The sequence below is a fragment of the Felis catus genome, chromosome B1 (assembly GCF_018350175.1).
Source record: "Felis catus isolate Fca126 chromosome B1, F.catus_Fca126_mat1.0, whole genome shotgun sequence".
In the NCBI taxonomy this organism is placed as follows: domain Eukaryota; kingdom Metazoa; phylum Chordata; class Mammalia; order Carnivora; family Felidae; genus Felis; species Felis catus.
In genome coordinates this window covers 74,562,956-74,581,514 of record NC_058371.1, presented here as the reverse complement: position 1 = coordinate 74,581,514, position 18,559 = coordinate 74,562,956, and the positions used below count along the sequence as shown (strand labels likewise).

The 18,559-nt window shown below is 36.9% G+C and overlaps 1 protein-coding gene and 2 non-coding genes across 9 annotated transcripts in view; 2 read left to right on the top strand and 1 right to left on the bottom strand.

Annotated features, from left to right (window-relative positions):
• The window catches only part of ARFIP1 (ADP ribosylation factor interacting protein 1), a 129,508-nt gene that overhangs the window by 74,608 nt on the left and 36,341 nt on the right, over window positions 1–18,559 (top strand). For all 7 annotated transcript variants that reach the window (XM_045055768.1, XM_045055770.1, XM_019828849.3 and 4 more), the window contains 3 exons: window positions 715–827; window positions 9,983–10,204; window positions 18,171–18,328. In XM_045055768.1, coding sequence (XP_044911703.1) covers window positions 715–827; window positions 9,983–10,204; window positions 18,171–18,328 — 493 coding nt within the window. The remainder of the gene's footprint in view (window positions 1–714; window positions 828–9,982; window positions 10,205–18,170; window positions 18,329–18,559) is intronic.
• On the top strand, window positions 5,861–5,966 carry LOC111560278. Its single transcript, XR_002742036.1, has one exon. It is a non-coding gene; the product is annotated as a U6 spliceosomal RNA (small nuclear RNA).
• Window positions 16,402–16,548, bottom strand: LOC111560245. Its single transcript, XR_002742005.1, has one exon. It is a non-coding gene; the product is annotated as a U4 spliceosomal RNA (small nuclear RNA).

Here is an 18,559-nt window from a genome sequence, read left to right as displayed (position 1 = left end):
CATTAGTATCTTAAGCATTTAACTATTTCTTTTCTATGAAAAACATTTTATTATAGGAACTATTTAGGTGCAGAGTTGCTTTTATGTCATAATTTCTTAGCTGTTGTAGCAATACATTGTCAGGGCTTTATACTGTATTAATTATGGCTTTTTGCAGGAGGGTGGGTGGTCTCTTGAGAAAAAAAGGAGGTACAATGTAGACCTTGTTTTAGCCTAGCCTTTCATACTGGTGGTAAGATATTTTTAATGACTATTTGAAATTTGGATTATATTTTTAAATCCTCCAAAATTATAGTAACATTCTGTTGTTGCTCTGTTCTTCATAGTATGATGAAAGGAGATCACTGTGAAGAGTTCATAGCCTTCCAGATTTTTACTGGCACAGTTTTTTTAGGGTCATGAGGCTATAAGAGTAACTGTCGAAATTTTGTTTTCTAGAAGTAAAGAGCTTACTTAGAAAAGAAGTTTGGTTACAACATTTTTTTTTTTTTTTAAGACAAGCCACATAACATTTGCATTTAATGGACAGAAATGTTTTTTAAGTGTTTGGAAATTATTCTCAATGATTCCAGGAAATTTGAGTTCTTCACTTTGTCAAAACCTTTTTATTTTTAAATGTATAACTAGTTTAACTTGAATAAGCATCAGTGGTTTGGTTTTTTACTTACTTGTCTTTATCTGGTTTGTGTTTTGTCTTTTGTTATGATCATGCAGGTGGCCAGAGAACACAGACCAAAGGTGGACCAGTTATTCTAGCAGATGAAATAAAAAATCCTGCAATGGAAAAGTTAGAGCTTGTTAGAAAATGGAGTCTGAACACGTACAAGGTTTGTTTGTTTGTTTGTTTGTTTGTTTGTTTGTTAATGTTTCCACCCTAACTGGCTCTAAGAATTTTCATTTGTATGTTATTCAAATTAGTGTTTTGCAAATGTATGAATATATAGAAGAGAATGATGCCATCTAAACATAAAAATACAGTTAGAAGATGAAGCATTTTATTAATCTTTGTTTGCATAGTTGTAGTTTAAATAGTAGCAAAGAGTAAAAAAGTTACCAAAATGCTTATTAATTGATACATAATTGAAGAAGAAATATATTGCCTTAGAACACATTTAGCTGTAGAACTGCTGTAGATATGTCTGTCCCTAACTCCTCTTTTTGATACTTTATGGAACTGAATTTGCAAAAGAGATACATTCATTATCCAGAGTTGGAATTCACTGATCTTATTATAATGACTGAGCATTAACTGTACATGTAGCATCAGTTTGCAAGTGAGTTGGACTTCAAAAGTTTATTGATGTTATTAGTTGCATTGCTTCAGAGTAATTGGTGACTCTTTTTCTTATGACCTCTGTGAAACAATAAGCAGATTATTTAATCTATAGAATTTTTGATGTATTACAAAGAGCTCAAACCCCAAATCCACTTTAGTACCTTTGAATCTTAACAGGGACAAGACAGTAGAATTTAAAGAAGTTAAGTGAATGAAAGCCCTAGCTGTTCAAGTTAGAGCACTGGCCATAAAACCCTATGTTTGTGATTTGTTTGTGGGTATAGTGGTTTGCAAATCAAGGATTGTCTGTTATATTTTTATACAGAGCACATGTCTCTTATGTGTCTTCTCAAGAGTAACACGGAAGTGAGTTTATTCTTTCAGTTAATACTTTCTTTCAATTTTTTAAAATGTTTTGTTTATTTTTGAGAAAGAGAGAGAGCGTGCATACAAGGGAGAGGGGCAGAGAAAGAGGGAGACAGAATCCCAAGCAGGCACCAGGCTCTGCGCTATTAGCACAGAGCCTGAAGCGGGGCTCAAACTCACTAACTGCGAGATCATGACCTGAACCGAAGCTGGACACTCAACCGACTGCGCCACCCAGGTGCCCTTCGTGGTTAATACTTTTAAAATATGATCTGAAATCATCTACAAAAGTACAGGTTCTCTTAAGATGATAAAAGTGCCCTGAAACATGCTCATGAATCTTTCTAAAAATTATTTAGTGTTTGTTAGAGAACAGAAATAGACAGAAATTAAAGGCAGAAATCATGCAGGAACTGAAGTCCAAGAAAGAGAAGATCAAAGTCATGGCTAGAATCAAGTTACTCAAAAGTAAAATGGATAGCAAGCACAGTCCTAAATCAACCAAATCAAAATCTTATCCTTGAAGGATTATTGAAATGATAGTGCATGCCCAGTATAGCTCACAATTTGGAATGAAAAGGTAAAAAAGCCACAAGAACAGAGTCAAAGAGACCCAATATGGTCATTACACTCTGAGGTTCTTTTAGTTGAGAGGCATATCCCAGCCCAGACACGCTGGGCTATAAATTCCATTAAACTCACATGACTTAGAGGCACCTGGGTGGCTCAGTCGGTTGAACGTCCCACTCTTGATTTCTGCTCAGGTCACGATCCCACGGTTCAAGAGATTGACTCTGTGTTGGGCTCTGCGCTGACAGTTTATTTAAGTTTAAATACACTTAAAAAATTTTTTAAATAAAAAGAATAAACGTATAAGTTAGAACTTTCTTTTTCTCTTCCATTTATTTTTGAGAGAGAGAGAGAGCACAAGTGGGGGAAGAGCAGAGAGGGAGACACAGAACCCGAAACAGGCTCCAGGCTCTGAGCTGTCAGCACAGAGAACAGTGCGGGGCTCAAACTCAACAGACCATGAGATCATGACCTGAGCCGAAGTCGGACGCTTTACTGACTAAGCCACTCAGGTTCCCCAATTTTTTTTTAAAGTAAGCTGTAGGCCCGACATGGGGCTTGAACTCAGGACCCCAAGATCAAGAGTCTCATGCTCTACAGACTAAGCCAGCCAGGCACGCTGCAATATCCCAACTAAGCTTTTTTTTTTTTTTTTTTTATGTTTTTTTATGTATTTTGAGAAAGAGAGAGCATGCATGTACTGGAGCGGGGGAGAGGCAGAAGGAGAGGCAGAGAGAGAATCCCAAGCAGACTCTGCACTGTCAGTACAGAGCCCAACCTAGGAGTCAAACCCACAAACCGTGAGATCATGACCTGAGCCAAAACCAAAAGTCAGGTGCTTAACTGACTGAGTCACCCAGGTACCCCTCCCGATTAAGCTTTGATGAAAAAAAATTCACTTAAAAACTGAAAATCTTTTCAGTTTTTTCAGTTTTCAGTTAAAAACCCCTTCATTTAGTATTATGCTATGTGTGCAACATTTTAAAGGCTGGTCAGTTTCATTAACATAAACTTTTAAAAAGGCTGAATGTGGTATGTCAATATACGAGGTAAATATAGAGTCTTAATGATTCAACTCAGATTAGTGTAGAAGTAAAAGACAAAGCAAGGGGGACAGATAATAAACATATAGGAAAACAAGATAAAGAGCAAGGGAAACGTGAACTAAAGGACGCAAGAGAGGAAGGCTCAAATGAACAAAAATCTTTTTTTTTTTTTTTTTATAATTTTTTTTTCAAAGTTTATTTATTTTTGGGACAGAGAGAGACAAAGCATGAACGGGGGAGGGGCAGAGAGGGAGGGAGGCACAGAATCAGAAACAGGCTCCAGGCTCTGAGCCATCAGCCCAGAGCCTGACGTGGGGCTCGAACTCACGGACCGCGAGATCGTGACCTGGCTGAAGTCGGACGCTTAACCGACTGCGCCACCCAGGTGCCCCAAAAATCTTAAATTTTGTAATTTGTAACTACTAGAACTTCGTTCAGAAATAGGACCTGTATTTTTTTTTTTAAGCTTGTAGTGTTTTAATTTAATTTTTTTAAGTAACCTCTACAGCCAACGTGGGGCTTGAGCTCATGATACCAAGATGAAGAGTTCCATTCTCTACCAACTGAGCCAGCCAGGCACCGCTAAGGCCTGTATTCTTTAGGTTTCAAAATGTGTGAATATAGAATGTTCCTATTTAGAGGCAAATTTCATGAATAAATGAACAAAGGAATGGCTGAATAAATAAGTTTAATAAATAAATGAAACCCAGTCTGGTATGAAAGATGAATAAGTTAAATGAAAGGGAGCAAAAAGAGGAATTCCAAGCAGCAGGCAAATATAGCCTCATGAACAAAGTTGTAGACATGTGAGAAAGCATGGTTTGGGAAATCTCTGGATAACTGGTATCACTGGATCCTTGAGTGGGAGAGAAGAGCAGTAGGAGATAAACTTGGGAAGGCAGATGGGTCTGATTCATGCCATTCTAAAGACAGTGGGGATCAACTGAGCAATTTTAAGCAAGAGGGAACCATATTACACATCAAGCAGAGTAGAATATGCAGTGTAGGAGATTTTGTCAAGAAGCTATTGAGTAGGGGCGCCTGGGTGGCTCAGTCAGTTATGTGTCCGCTCTTGGTGTCAGCTCTGGTCATGATCTCACAGTTTGTGAGTTCGAGCCCCATGTCAGACTCTGCGCTGACAGAGCAAAGCCTGCTTGGTACTCTCTCTCCCTCTCTCTCTGTGCCCCTCCCCCCTCAAAATAGATAAACTTTAATTTTTTTTTAGTGTTTGTTGATTTTTGAGAGAGAATGTGAGCCAGGGGAGGGGCAGAGAGAGAGAGAGGGAGACTGAGGATCTGAAGTGGGCTCAGCACTGACATCATAGAGCCCAATGCAGGGCTCGAACTCACGAACTGTGAGGTCATGACCTGAGCCAAAGTCAGACGCTTAACTGACTGAGCCACCCAGGCACCCCTAAATAAACTTTAATTTTAAAAAAGAAGCTGTTACAGTAATGTGAGAGAGTAAGACATGGACTATGCCTGTGAAGACTGGAACAGAGAAAAGGGGATAAAGTCAAACAATTTTAAGGAGGCAGAATCTACTTAATGACAAAGAAGATTTTAGTTTTGTATTTTTTTATTTTTAGAGAAAGAGAGCACGAGCAGAGAGGGGCAAAGGGAGAGAGAGAATCCCAAGTAGGCTCCATGCTCAGCACAGCGCCTGACACGGGGCTCGATCCCACGACCCGGGGATCATGACCTGAGCTGAAATCAAAAGTTGGATGCTCAACCAACTGAGCCACCCAGGTGCCTCTGTAAAAGATTTCAGACCGTATTTTAAACGTATTAACTGAGGGGCGCCTGGGTGGCGCAGTCGGTTAAGCGTCCGACTTCAGCCAGGTCACGATCTCGCGGTCCGTGAGTTCGAGCCCCGCGTCAGGCTCTGGGCTGATGGCTCAGAGCCTGGAGCCTGTTTCCCATTCTGTGTCTCCCTCTCTCTCTGCCCCTCCCCCGTTCATGCTCTGTCTCTCTCTGTCCCAAAAATAAACGTTGAAAAAAAAAATAATAAAAATAAATAAATAAATAAATAAAAGTATTAACTGAAAGAATAAATTCACTTCTGTGTTACTCTTGAGAAGACGCATAAGAGACATGTGCTCTGTATAAAAATACAGACTATTCCTGATTTGCAAACCACTACAGCCACAAACAGTTCACAGACAGAGTGTTATGGCCAGCGCTCTAAGTTGAGCAGCTAGAGCTTTCATCCACTTAACTCTTCTTTAAATTCTACTGTCTTGGCCCTGTTAAGATTTGAAGGTACTAAGTGGATTTGGGGCTTGAGCTATTTGTAATACATTAATCACCGAAAGGCTTTCCGTCAACAAGAATATTTAGCACTTCCTTTATTGGTTGTTAATTTGGGCTCTAAGACCAGGCTGGTGAAACCAAATCTATAATGGGAACAAATGTAAGTTTAGGCCCTGAATATAAGTATTCTTAAGTATTATTTTAATCTACCTGATTTTATTCATAAAATTTGAATCCAAAGTTTATTTATGTTCTTATTTATTCTCATCTGCAGGAATAGTAGTGAATAGTGAACTCTGGTTTATCCCTTTTGTTTTTGTATTTTCCTAGTATAGAATAGAGTATTTTTAGTGCTTGCTTCAACAGCACATATACTAAAAAATTGGAACGATACAGAGATTAGCATGGCCCCTGTGCAAGGATGACACACAAATTTGTGAAGCATTCCATATTTCTGGGGATGGGTGAAATAGGTGAAGGGGATTAAGAGTACACTTATCTTGATGAGCACTGAGTAATATGGAAGTGTTGAATCACTGTATTGTACACCTGAAACTAACGTAACACCGTATGTTAACTGTATTAGAATTAAAATAAAATAAATCTTACTTTAGGGGCACCTGGGTGACTCCATTGGTTAAAAGTCTGATTCTTGATTTTGGCGCAGGTCATGATCTCACAGTTTATGGGATCAAGCCCTACATCGGGCTGACAGCGTGGAGCCTGCTTGGGAGTCTCTCTCTGCCCCTCCCCCTGCCAAATAAAGAAATAAACTTAAAAAAAAAAAGAATTAAAAAATAAATTTTACCTTACTATTATTTTTTTAAGATTTTATTTTTAACTAAACTCTACACCTAATGTGGGACTCAAACTCACAGCCCTGAGATCAAGAGTTGCACATTCTACCAAAAGAGCCAGATGCCCCCCCAAGATAAAATAAAGGTAAAAAAAATTTTTTTTTAAAGAATAGACTAGGGGCACCTGCCTGGCTCAGTCAGTGGATGAGCCAGCATGCAGTTCTTAATCTCAGGGTTGTAAGTTTGAGCCCTATGTTGGGTGTAGAGATTTTTTTACTTAAAAATTAAAAAATCTTTTTTTTTTTTTAATTTTTTTTTTCAACGTTTATTTATTTTGGGGACAGAGAGAGACAGAGCATGAACGGGGGAGGGGCAGAGAGAGAGGGAGACACAGAATGGGAAACAGGCTCCAGGCTCTGAGCCATCAGCCCAGAGCCTGACGCGGGGCTCGAACTCACGGACCGCGAGATCGTGACCTGGCTGAAGTCGGACGCTTAACCGACTGCACCACCCAGGTGCCCCTAAAAAATCTTAAAAAAGAAAAGAATAGAGTACTTTTAGAAGTCCATCTTATTATTATTTTTATTTATTTAAGAATAATCTCAGTTTCAGCATTCAGAGCTGTTTGGCCTGTTTCACAAACATTAATAAATACTTTTTTTAAATGTTTAAGAATTTGCCATCAGTATTCACACCTCAAATTAATCTTTGTTGCCTTTAGGCCAGTATCTTTTAAACTTTCATTCCTGTTTTTCTTGTCATATTGCCTTATTCGTTTACTGGTTAACCTATTTCCCCTGTTCAGTTTCTAGTATTTTCTTTTATGCCCTACTTCCCTATCCTTCACCATTAATAACTCTTTTAGTGTCTGTCAGCTTATACCATGAAATTATTCTTTTGATGGTATTTAAGTGTTTTTATTCACTTTTTGGTTTTACAGAAAAAGCTCTTGGTGCTATTTAAATACTCAGAGTACACAGTGACTATCTTGTAAATTCATGACCTTATGACAGTGATTCACATTATTTTGTATACTGTTTATCACTTTATTATATTCACCCTCCCCCAAGTAGGAGATGTACATAGAGCAGTAATTTACTTTTGCTTCTTTCTGTCCCTTTAATCTTGCTCCATTTGTCTCATTATCTTAATGGATTCTTAATTTATAAGTATGGAAAACTGAATGGGACTGCCAGCTCACTGTAATTCATCTGCATTTTCAGGAATGTAGGCTATCTGAAGTACTGTCACTTCCAGGTTACTTAGATTGTCCTTGAGGTTGTACCTTATCCATACTAGAATACAAGGTTGGAAAGTTCCATTTCAACGCTTGTTTCCAGTGTCAAGATTTAACATGCTTCATAATCACTGTCACCTTATGCTTCTTACTGCCCTGGCTTCCTGGAAACAAAAAACATGCCCTCATTAAACCTTTGACCCTGCTGTCTGCTTATAGCTGTTATTTCTGAGGAAAAATGGCCACTCAGACAACAGTAGACATTTCTTTCATTTTGTCCAGTCTACCAAGCTTCTTCAATGAATTCTGGCTTCTTGACTTTGAACAGACTGTTTTATCTGGGTTGCTGTGGAAGGCACCACATGCTTTGGCTTTCAAATGGAGTAAATGTGTGTGGTGATATTGCACAGGGAAATAAATCTGTTTTGTGTGGGTGAATGCAATGGTATATCTCCTTTATCTCGTTACCATTTCAGGTAGTATTTCTTGCTGATGTTTCCCTCATAAAAATGACAAGTCTGCAGTTAAGCTTTGCTCTGGATATGATTTTAATCTCCTGAGTGTGTGTTGGTATGTTTTCCTTAGAAATAGTTTTATCTCTCTTCTGTGGGTTCGACCTCTCACCTTTCCTATCACTTTCCGTATAGTTAATTTCTCTACCTTAAAAAAAAAAAAAAAAAAAAAAAGAACTCCTTTATTTTTAAAGGTTTATTCACAAAGATCCTTAATTGGGGTGCGAGGGTGGCTCAGTTGGTTAAGCATCCAACTCTTGATTTTGGCCTAGATCATGATTTCATGGTTTGTGAGATCAAGTCTCACATTGGGCTCTGCACTGACAGCAGAGCCTGCTTCGGATCCTCTCTCTCTCTCTCTCTCTCTCTCTCTCTCTGCCCCTCCTCTGCTCGTGTTCTCTCTCTCTCTCTCTCTCTCTGTCAAAATAAATGAATAAACTTTAAAAAAAAAAAAAAGATCCTCAGTTGATGAGAACAGAGAATACGTCAGGGAATTCATTTCAATTTTAAATAGAAAAGTATGAGTAGTACATAATATACTGACATTAGAAGGATAAATATAGATTTATATGTATTGACAAGGAAAAGTCTCAAGATACTTGTTCATAGGAAAAATATTGAGGATATTATGTATAGCGTAGCCTGGTCTCATGTTTACTTGACAAATATCATATGTGAGTATAGAGGTTTACAGAAGAGTTTAGACTATGTAAATAGCAGTTTTCTGTTATTTAGGGGGATTCAAGGAAGAGAAAATTCAACTTTTATTTCATTCAATATGTTAATTTTTGGAGTAGATATTAGTTCTATAACCAAAACTTTGAAAGACATGATAAAAGAGCAAATTTGTAAAGTTTAAAAATGACAATATTTATTTATTACTTTTTTAGAATATTTTTGTTAACTTTAAATGATGAAAAGCTTATTAGTGCCCTATACGGTTACTCTTATATTATTGAGTAGTGAAGTTGTTTATAATTTTTTTATTGCTAACAAAAATTTCCTGTATTATTATTTCTGGGTTAGGACACAATAATATCATAATTTAATACTATTCTTTCTGAATAAAGTAAAAGAATCCAGGAATCTCTAATCTCTACCTCTTTCTCTTCCTCCTTCCCTTCCCCAACCCCTGTTTCTCTCTCTTTCTACCCCTTTCTCTCTCCTCATTCTTTCCCACCTCCACCTCTTTATTCTTTCTCCTTCCTGTCTTCCCTTCATTCCTCCTATTCACACACATACACATAGCTAGTTTAAGAGGAAGATTGAAGGAAGAAAAGCATTTGAAACAAACAGGAGAGTAGAATTTTGGTATGCTTATTATCCCTCTATTAACAACCCACTAATATTCTTAAGTCACTGCCAAGGATCTCAGTTGTTGTAAATAATCTACCCAAGTACACTAAGCCTGAAATAGGATTATGTGAGAGAGCTTATCTAGCAGTATATAAATCAGCTCTCTAAGTCTTAAAACTTCTTCTGATTAGTGGGACGCCTGGGTGGCTCAGTTGGTTAAGCGTCCGACTTCGCTCAGGTCATGATCTCACAGTTTGTGGGTTTGAGCTCCGTGTCGGGCTCTGTGCTGACAGCTCGGAGCCTGGAGCCTGCTTCGGCTTCTGTGTCTCCCTCTCTTTCTCTGCCCTTCCCTGCTCGTGCTCTGTCTCTCAAAAATAAATTTAAAAAACATTAAAAAAAAAAAAACTTGCTCTGATTAGTAATAGTAGATATTACTGTAAGTTTATTTGAGTCTGAGTGAACTTCTAAGTGGACTGATAGTTTTCAGTTTTTTTAAGGGTAGCTTGTTTGAAGCCAAAAATGCTATATGCCAAATGCTCTAGCATTAGTACTTTGGATCCTATATTACTCTTTTCTCTTTTGTTCTTTTTTTTTTTTCTTCCTAAACAAAGTGCATCTTTCCACTTTTAGTGTACTCGACAAATTATCTCTGAGAAGCTAGGCCGTGGATCAAGAACTGTGGACCTTGAACTTGAAGCTCAGATTGATATATTAAGAGATAACAAGAAAAAATATGAAAACATTTTAAGACTGGCTCAGACACTGTCGACCCAGCTTTTCCAGATGGTGCATACCCAAAGGCAACTTGGAGATGCATTTGCTGACCTGAGTTTGAAGTCCCTAGAACTCCATGTAAGATTATTTTAAATAACTATTGGAGAGTGTGGAGGAGGAGAACGGCAATAGTATTCCAAGATATAATTTGTTATGTTTCTGATTTGCTTAACTCTTAATAAAACTGGAATCTTGACGTGTTCTTCAAGATATTTTATATGATTTTTAATAAGGCCCAAGTGACCAGAGATGTCAGCTGGAGGTTTCAGGGGAAGGGAACTTGGTTAGAGGAAAGGAAAAGGAAAGTACTCAACCTGCTTGAATCTAGAAGGAATCATAGCTCTGTGTATGTGAGCATGGATAAAAAGTAAATTCAGGTACCTACTGAAAATCTCTTACCAGTTGTCCAAGTATCTTGAACAAATAGTAACGTGCTTGACTGGATTCATAATATACCTTTAATGACTCATTAATAGGAATTGTGAATTTTAGAAATTAAGAATTTTAGAATAATTATGAAATCATTTTTCTGTATATATCCCTATAAGCATTCAGCAAAGAATTCCTAAGAATTTCTTAAGATATATGAAGTGTTTTCTTTGATGTCTTTTTTTTTTTCCCTCACCTGGAGCCAAAAGGTGCAAAATCCCTTTCCTACAGACATCTAACTTGAAGAGTTAGATAATTTAGAGCATTAAGGTATTTGATAATATCTACAGTCTTGGAAAAGAAAGTTTGGCTAGACATGGCAATATATATCATAATAGCAAAGAATACTGAGATTCAATTCTGAGTCATTAGATAGACAAAAAGAGCTAATCTAATATTTGGGAAGCTGATTAATCATAACAGCTGCGATTATTGGGTGTCCACAATTTCACTGTAATGATCTGGGTGCTTTATAGCCATTATATCATATAATTTATGTAGCAAGACTGCAAGAAATGTTATCCCTATTTTATAGATGAGGAAACTGAAGCCAAGAGAGGTTAGGTAATTTTTATAAGATCACAAAACAAATAAGAGGTAGAGCTGAAAATTGTATTTTATATATAGAATTTATTTGTATTTTATACATACGGACACACACGTATTTATTTTGTTTTGTTTAGTAGCCAAGGTCATGTACAGGCAGTGAGGCCAGGAGGGGGCACCTCTGGGTGGGGCTCACCTATGCATGTGCACAGGAAGGAGCTACCAGGCCTATGTTTCTCAGTGGCCTTTTGGCTATCCCTTGTAAGTAGAATATTTAGAGGGTCTGTGATCTAGAGAAAAAGCCCCACAGTGTGGAAGGAGGTAGCCAGGGTACAGGATCTGCAGAAGTGCTGCAACAGTGTTCTCAGTGTTCTCAGTAATGCTACATTCAGTAGACCCTGTTAATTATAGTAGTTAACACAGATTAGGAGTTTACTATGTGCCGAATACTGTTCTAAGTGGTTTATCTATGTATTAGCTCATTTAATGCTCTGTCTTAGCTAGTAGTAGGTACCTTTGATATCTTTTCTAGATGTCACATCCTTTTGTTTTTGTTATTTTTATAGAACTGAGAGGTTAATCCTCAGTATTCGCGTCCATTGGACCCAGTTTGAATTTTTGAGGGTTTTTTTTTAACGTTTATTCATCTTTGAGAGACAGCGTGAGCAGGAGAGGGGCAGAGAGAGAGAGGGAGACACAGAATCAGAAGCAGGCTCCAGACTCTGAGCTGTCAACACAGAGCCTGACGCGGGACTCGAACTCAGGAACTGCAAGATGATGACCTGAGCCAAAGTCGAACACTCAGCTGACTGAGCCACCCAGGCGCCCCGAGTTTCTTGTTTTTTTTTTAAAGTAGGCTTCATACCCAGTGCAGAGCCCAGTGAGGGGCCTGAACTTGACCCTGAGATCAAGCCCTGAGCTGAGATCAAGAATCGGATGCTTAACTCAGTTAAGCCACTGAGGTGCCTCTAATTTTTGAATTTCTTATTTGAACATTTCTAACCCTTTGCAGGGATTGATATTTTATGAGTTTTAGTCCAGTGAGAAAATGTACTTATTCCTTTTTTTTTTTTTTAACAGAATACAACTTTTTATCTTACAACTACCATATGGGTCCATTGGAAATCAAAGACACAGAATGGGATCTTAATGATCATATTTTGCTACTTAAAACATTTTGCTGTTTCATCATCTTAGGAATTATTTCATCATTACTCATCAGTTATTTCCAACCATGTTAAAAATTACCAAGATGATAAGAAAATAAAAGAATGATAGCATTGCCTAGAAAAAATGAAATAGATAAGTGTTTGTGTTTCCAAAATGAAATCTGAAGAAACTGTTTCTGCAGGTTTTTTTTAATGTTTATGCAACATAGTTGAAAATGTAGAATTTTTCCTTTTTTTCCCATAATGGCAAAGAGAAGATACTACCAGAGGAAGATATTTCACAATTACTAGACAAATCAGAAGATGACTGCAAAGAGACAGCAGCAAAGATACTCAACGGTGATGACAAAATAGATAATAACAAGTGAAATCTCAGTTTATGAGTCTTCTGATGATGAGATACTAGATGAGTTTTCTTAAATTCAAGAGCCAATGAGTTTTTAAGGACAAAAAGGAAATGTGGTACTATATTAGTCCAGTTCTCTACACAAACAGAACCAATAGGATATGTAGATATGTAGAAAGATGTATTTTAAGAGATTGGTTCACAGCACTATGGAGCGTTGGTACACCTAAAACCTGTAGGGTAGGCTGGCAGACTGGAGACTCAAGGAATGTGAGTTGCAGTTTGAGTCCGAAGGCAGTCTGTTAGCAGAATTCCTTTTTCCTCTAGGGAGGTCAGGTGATTGGATGAGACCCACCCACACTGCAGAGGACAGTCTGCTTTACTGCTTTTGCACTCCACCAATTTAAATATTACTCTCATTCAAAAAACACCTTCACTGAAACATCCAGAATAGTACTTGACCAAACATCTGGACATCATAGCCCAGCCAAGTTGACATGTAAAATTAATCATCACAGGTAGTTTTATCTAGTTAGTAGTTTAATAGGCATGACACCATCATGCAGCATTTTTAAACAAGAATTTGGACTATCCTATTTTGCTAAAAAGACATACTATATTCTTCTTTTATGATGCTTATACTCCAAAACATACTTGATATGATTTGTTAGTGAACAAATGCTAAAGTCCAATGTGTATGCAGAAGTGATTTGAAGGAAATAATGTAAGAAATAGAAAATTTATTGGATTGAACATTCTAACTGGTGTTTATAAATATAAAAATAATGGTAAACTAGAACCTATTAGAGACTATGAAATTTGGAGTCAGTATTTACAGGGTGGATATTTTTGTATCGGGATTTTCCAGAGAAAACCCATAGGAGATGTGTACATAACACACACTGTACACACACACACACACCAGCACACACACATTTATTTTAAGGCATTGGCTCACCCAGTTGTGGGACTTGGCAAGTCTGAAATCCTAAAGGTAGGTCAGTAGTGTAGAAACTCAGGCCAGATTTCTAATGTCACAATCTTAAGGCAGAATTCTCCTCCAGGAAGCCTCAACCTTTTTGCTTGGAAGAACTGATTAAATAATCCATTCATATTATGGAGAATAATCTCTTGAAAGTCAACTTTAAATCATATCTGGAATGTTTATTATTGTAAATGTTAATCACATCAACAAAATCTGTATCTTGTTATTCTAAGATTTTATCTTTAAGTAATCTCTACACCCAACATGGGGCTTGAACTCACAATCTCAAGATCAGAGTTGTACACTGTTCCAACTGAGCCAGCCAGGCACCCCCAAAATCTGTATCTTCATAGCAGCATCTAGACTGGTGGTATTTGACCAAATAACCGGACACTTTAATCAAGTTGACACATAAAATTAACCATCATCATTAAGCCATACTTAATGTCCAAATAAAGACAGTAACAAAGTCTTACTTTCACCTAACGTGATATGACTATCCTGCATACTATCAAAGACTCAGTAACCTATTCCCCAGAAGAGGATGCAAAGTTCTTGAGTGACATTCACTTTTTTCCTTGATGTCCTGTAAGTTAAGTTCTACGCTCTAAAATTAATAATATATCTTATGTTGTATGCTAAGGGGATAAGAGAGGGAAGAAAACAAAGTTATTTGCTTTATATACACACACATATTAACAACAAAATAGAACAGTTATAGTCCTCAGTTGTAGAAATTGTTACAAGGTCTTAGCTTCTTCCACTACCCATTCCATATTACATTTGCTCTAGCACCTCAGCCTTTCATGGTTCTTTGCCTGGTGGGATGACCCAGACCTTCATTCCTGAAGGGTCCAGGTCATTGGTAGTCCTGACTGAAATGGGTTGTTGTAGTTTCCATTGACATTAGTCACAGGGCCTGGTAGTGCTAAGAGATGCCCTAAGAGGTTGCCTATATTCCAGGCAACCTCTTCCTTATCAGTCCAGTTTTCTTTCTTTTGGTAATCAGGATCAATTATGCAAGGCAGCAAAATAACTCTCTTCTTTGCCAATGGATTGTTCTTGAAAAACGGTTTATAGAGTTCAGTGATGAAGAGCTGGTGTTCACTTCCTTCTGCCTTAGGACAGGAGATTCATTGACAATACTTAGCACAGGCATCGCACGTAGTGGCACGGAAGAAAGTATGATGGGTATGATGGCTGTTTGGGGATTGTGGCATTTGGGAAGGAAGATTTTAAAGATCAGTTCAGTTCTTTCATTTTCTGGAGAAACAACCAGTATCCAGCAGTAGAGAAAACAGATCTGAGGGGGACAGGAGATGGAACTTTATTGAATGCCTGTCATGTCAGAAACTTTATGAAGGTTCTCTTATTACGCTTCCTATCAAACTTGTAAGGGAATTATCTTCATTTTATTACTAAGAAATTGACACAAAAAGAATTTGAGTTATTCATAAAAGAGACAAATCCAGTCAGCAGAATCAGGGTAGGAAATCCCAGACTGAATTCCCAGACTCGATTTTTACCATTTACGTGCCTCTGACTCCCAGTTGTGTTCCACCATGGCACCTCATTAAGTTGTTTTTTCTCAGTTTAGAAAGTAACATACACTTCAAGATTAGGGGATTTCACACAGTCCATAATATTGTCAATTATCAGTTAGTACCTGTGAGTCTAATTTTTTATTGCTTTGCATGGTTTAAATTAACCCACTTGTTATTAATTAGGTAATAATTTATAGTACTAAAATTGGAGGTTTCAGATCCAGTGGCCATTTCTGTTATTTGGTCCTAATGTATAAGTTTAATGGGAAATAGTGGTCATTTACATCTGGTAAATGTTGTAAATGATGTAGGAGCTGCTAAAGAGAAAAAAAATTGAAATGTTTTGAAATTTTATTCTTTCTCCATATAAAGCAAACAAATATTGAGATTAAGGAATTGTACTGGCCTTTGCTGTTCAGTAGCAGATTAGAACCAGGGCCCTGTTCTTAATGCATGCACCCTTTGATTACTTTATGTATAGTTTATTTGTAATTGTGAAGGCAGTGTACAATGTATAAAATGTCCCTGCCCAACCAGAAATACTGAGACAACTTATCAACTAAAGGAAGTTTATGAATCAAATCGTGTTTTACTTATTTTCAGTGCTAAAAGAGCATACTTAATTATAAAAGAGCATACTTAATTTATGTGTTTCTTTATAATGCATATACATAATATATTCATTTCTTTCTGGCGTCCCAGTTGTATATCTTTTTATTACTATGTCTCTTGTACCTTACTATAAAAAAAGCCCTTTTATTCTAGCTAGTGTTCAAATTATACATTAAAACCTTAAGTTTTATATTCACAGAATTACAGGTGGGATTTATATTCGTGAAACAGAACAGTGGCAGTTTACTCTTCCTATCTGCTTTGAATTTAGGCCTGTTTTGTTATTGTAAATACAGTATTCCAAATTCTGCTTTACAACTTTTCACTCTGCTGCTGTTTCGCCTTAGTACACTCTGGGGTTTTTTTATTTGTTTGTTTTTAGTAAAAGAGTAGTCTTCTAGGTTGTATAGATCTCTCTGGTTAAGTTAGGACTTGTGGCATTTTCAGTGTTAATAATGTAAAATTGTGGATGTTGAGAAGTTTTAGATATGAACAGTGTTACAGGAGTATGTTTTAATCATATATACTTTGTTATACAGTGAGTAGAAAAGGCTTTCTTATTTTTTATGAACCATGGTATTAATACCAGTTTAACTTCGTATTTTTCTTCCTCTTATTTATAGAATTTTTAATTTTACCCTGTGTCTCTTAATGAATGCCAAAGATGATAAGTACTTGTAGTATGTTATGTGAACTTTTTCTAAAAGTTGTAAAAATGTTTTCTCTTGTGTTAGCAACAATAGCTCCTCGGATAAACCTCATTGGCTACAATACTGCCACTGCACAAAGCTTGTTTTCTCTTGTATTATTCTACTTCTAGTAGCATTTTTGTTTGCTTGTTTGTTTTGGACAGAGAGAGCAAGAGAGTGAGCAGGGGAAGGGCAGATGGAGAGGAGAGATAGAATCTTAAGCAGGCTTCACACCCAGCCTGATGTGGGGCTCATGCTTGATCTCATGACCACGAGATCATGACCTGATGTGAAATCGAGAGTCGGACGCTTAACTGACTGAGCCACCCAGGCGCTCATACTTCCAGTAACATATAGTCTTCAGTATATAACTTAGCTTGTAAATACTTGATGCCAAAAAGCTTCAGCTGTCCTGCCTTTCATTTTCGTTTTTATATACATTAGTTGATACTCCCTTTATGTAATCCTGTATCTGCCAATATTTACAAATCAAGGTTTATAAAATCTTGAAGACTGATTCCAGAGTAAACAGTTACATGGATGTCTCTTAAATGGAAAATGCTTTTAGCACAATAAAGATAATCTTACTTTCTTGCTATTTATTAGTATTGAATATTTTATCACCTAGAAATTGAATTATATCTGTAGCACTAACATTAAACTTGCATTTTCTAATATTTAATTTAATGTTATATGTTTTTCAGCTGAAATTAAAAAGTGTTTCATAACTTCAGAACTCTGAAGATATGACCAAAGTTTTTATTTGGTCAGATGTGTCCTCATAATAGGTTAATTAATCAAACTTGGACTGGAAAACCAGTCCAAGTTTGAAAATTAGAGTTACAACTTGCCATATCTGAAGGAGTTATATGTAATATTTTCTAAGCCAAGACTCAGTTTATTCAGAGAGAATGTGCTCAAACTGGTGTTGAGTGATCCTTCCCCAGCCGTGCACCTACGTAGACCTGAGCTTGGGAGTCAACTAGTCACTGAGTTTACAAAGAAACGTACATTGTTAATATTTATAGACTGAGGAGATTATGTCAAAACACAAAAATTGCAATCTGTCTTATGGCTGAAAGTTTTAGTCAATTGTTAACCTAATTTGGTTGTGAAAGTTATAGTTTTCTTTGATTAATAATCTGCTATATTTTTCTTTTTAACAGCTGTGCTTATAGTATAGTAGAAACAAAACATGGATATGAAAATATTCTTTCTATTTCAAGTAGTTTAACTTTCAAAATCATTTAATTTTAGCTATACATCTGAGCTGATGGCAATTTTGGTTTATTAAACTTTTTTGGTAACTATATAGCTAGCTAGCTGTGATTTAGATTTCCGTTTATTTAAACATTAAATGAAAAAACTTCTGGGGCGCCTGGGTGGGCTTCAGTCAGTCAAACAATCTGACTCTTGATTTCGGCTCAGGTCATGATCTCACAGTTCATGTAATTAAGCCCTATGTCTGCAGTGTCAGTGCAGAGCCTGCTTGGGATTCTCTCTCTCTCTCTCTCTCTCTCTCTCTCTCTCTCTCTCTCTCTCTCTCTTTGTACCCCACCCCCCTCCTCAAAATAAATAAATAAACATTAAAAAAATAAAAGAAAAAACTTCTATAGCTAAGTATTTTAAATCAGATATTTTCCCATTAGTGATATGTTTGAGATTTTTTTTGTCACATTCACTAACTTATCAGTGGGTAAGTTAAGGTGACTTTTTTGTTTTAGGAAGAATTTGGATATAATGCAGATACCCAGAAGCTACTGGCAAAAAATGGAGAGACTCTTCTTGGAGCCATTAATTTTTTTATTGCCAGTGTGAACACTTTGGTGAATAAAACAATTGAAGATACATTAATGACTGTGAAACAATATGAAAGTGCGAGGTAGGTGTAAATTTTCATTATATTCTCTGTTTGCAGATGGTACATAATTCATTTAAGGTCTTAGACTGCATGTGATAGAAGTCAACCCAGGAAAAGAATGCAGTAGAAGGTTATAGGATAGCTCATAGAACTAATAGAAAGGCAGGAGAACAGATTCTAGAAACAAGCAGGAACCAAAGTCAAGGTAATGCCTCAGAAGAATCTAATTAGGACCTCGATGCTGGGTACCTC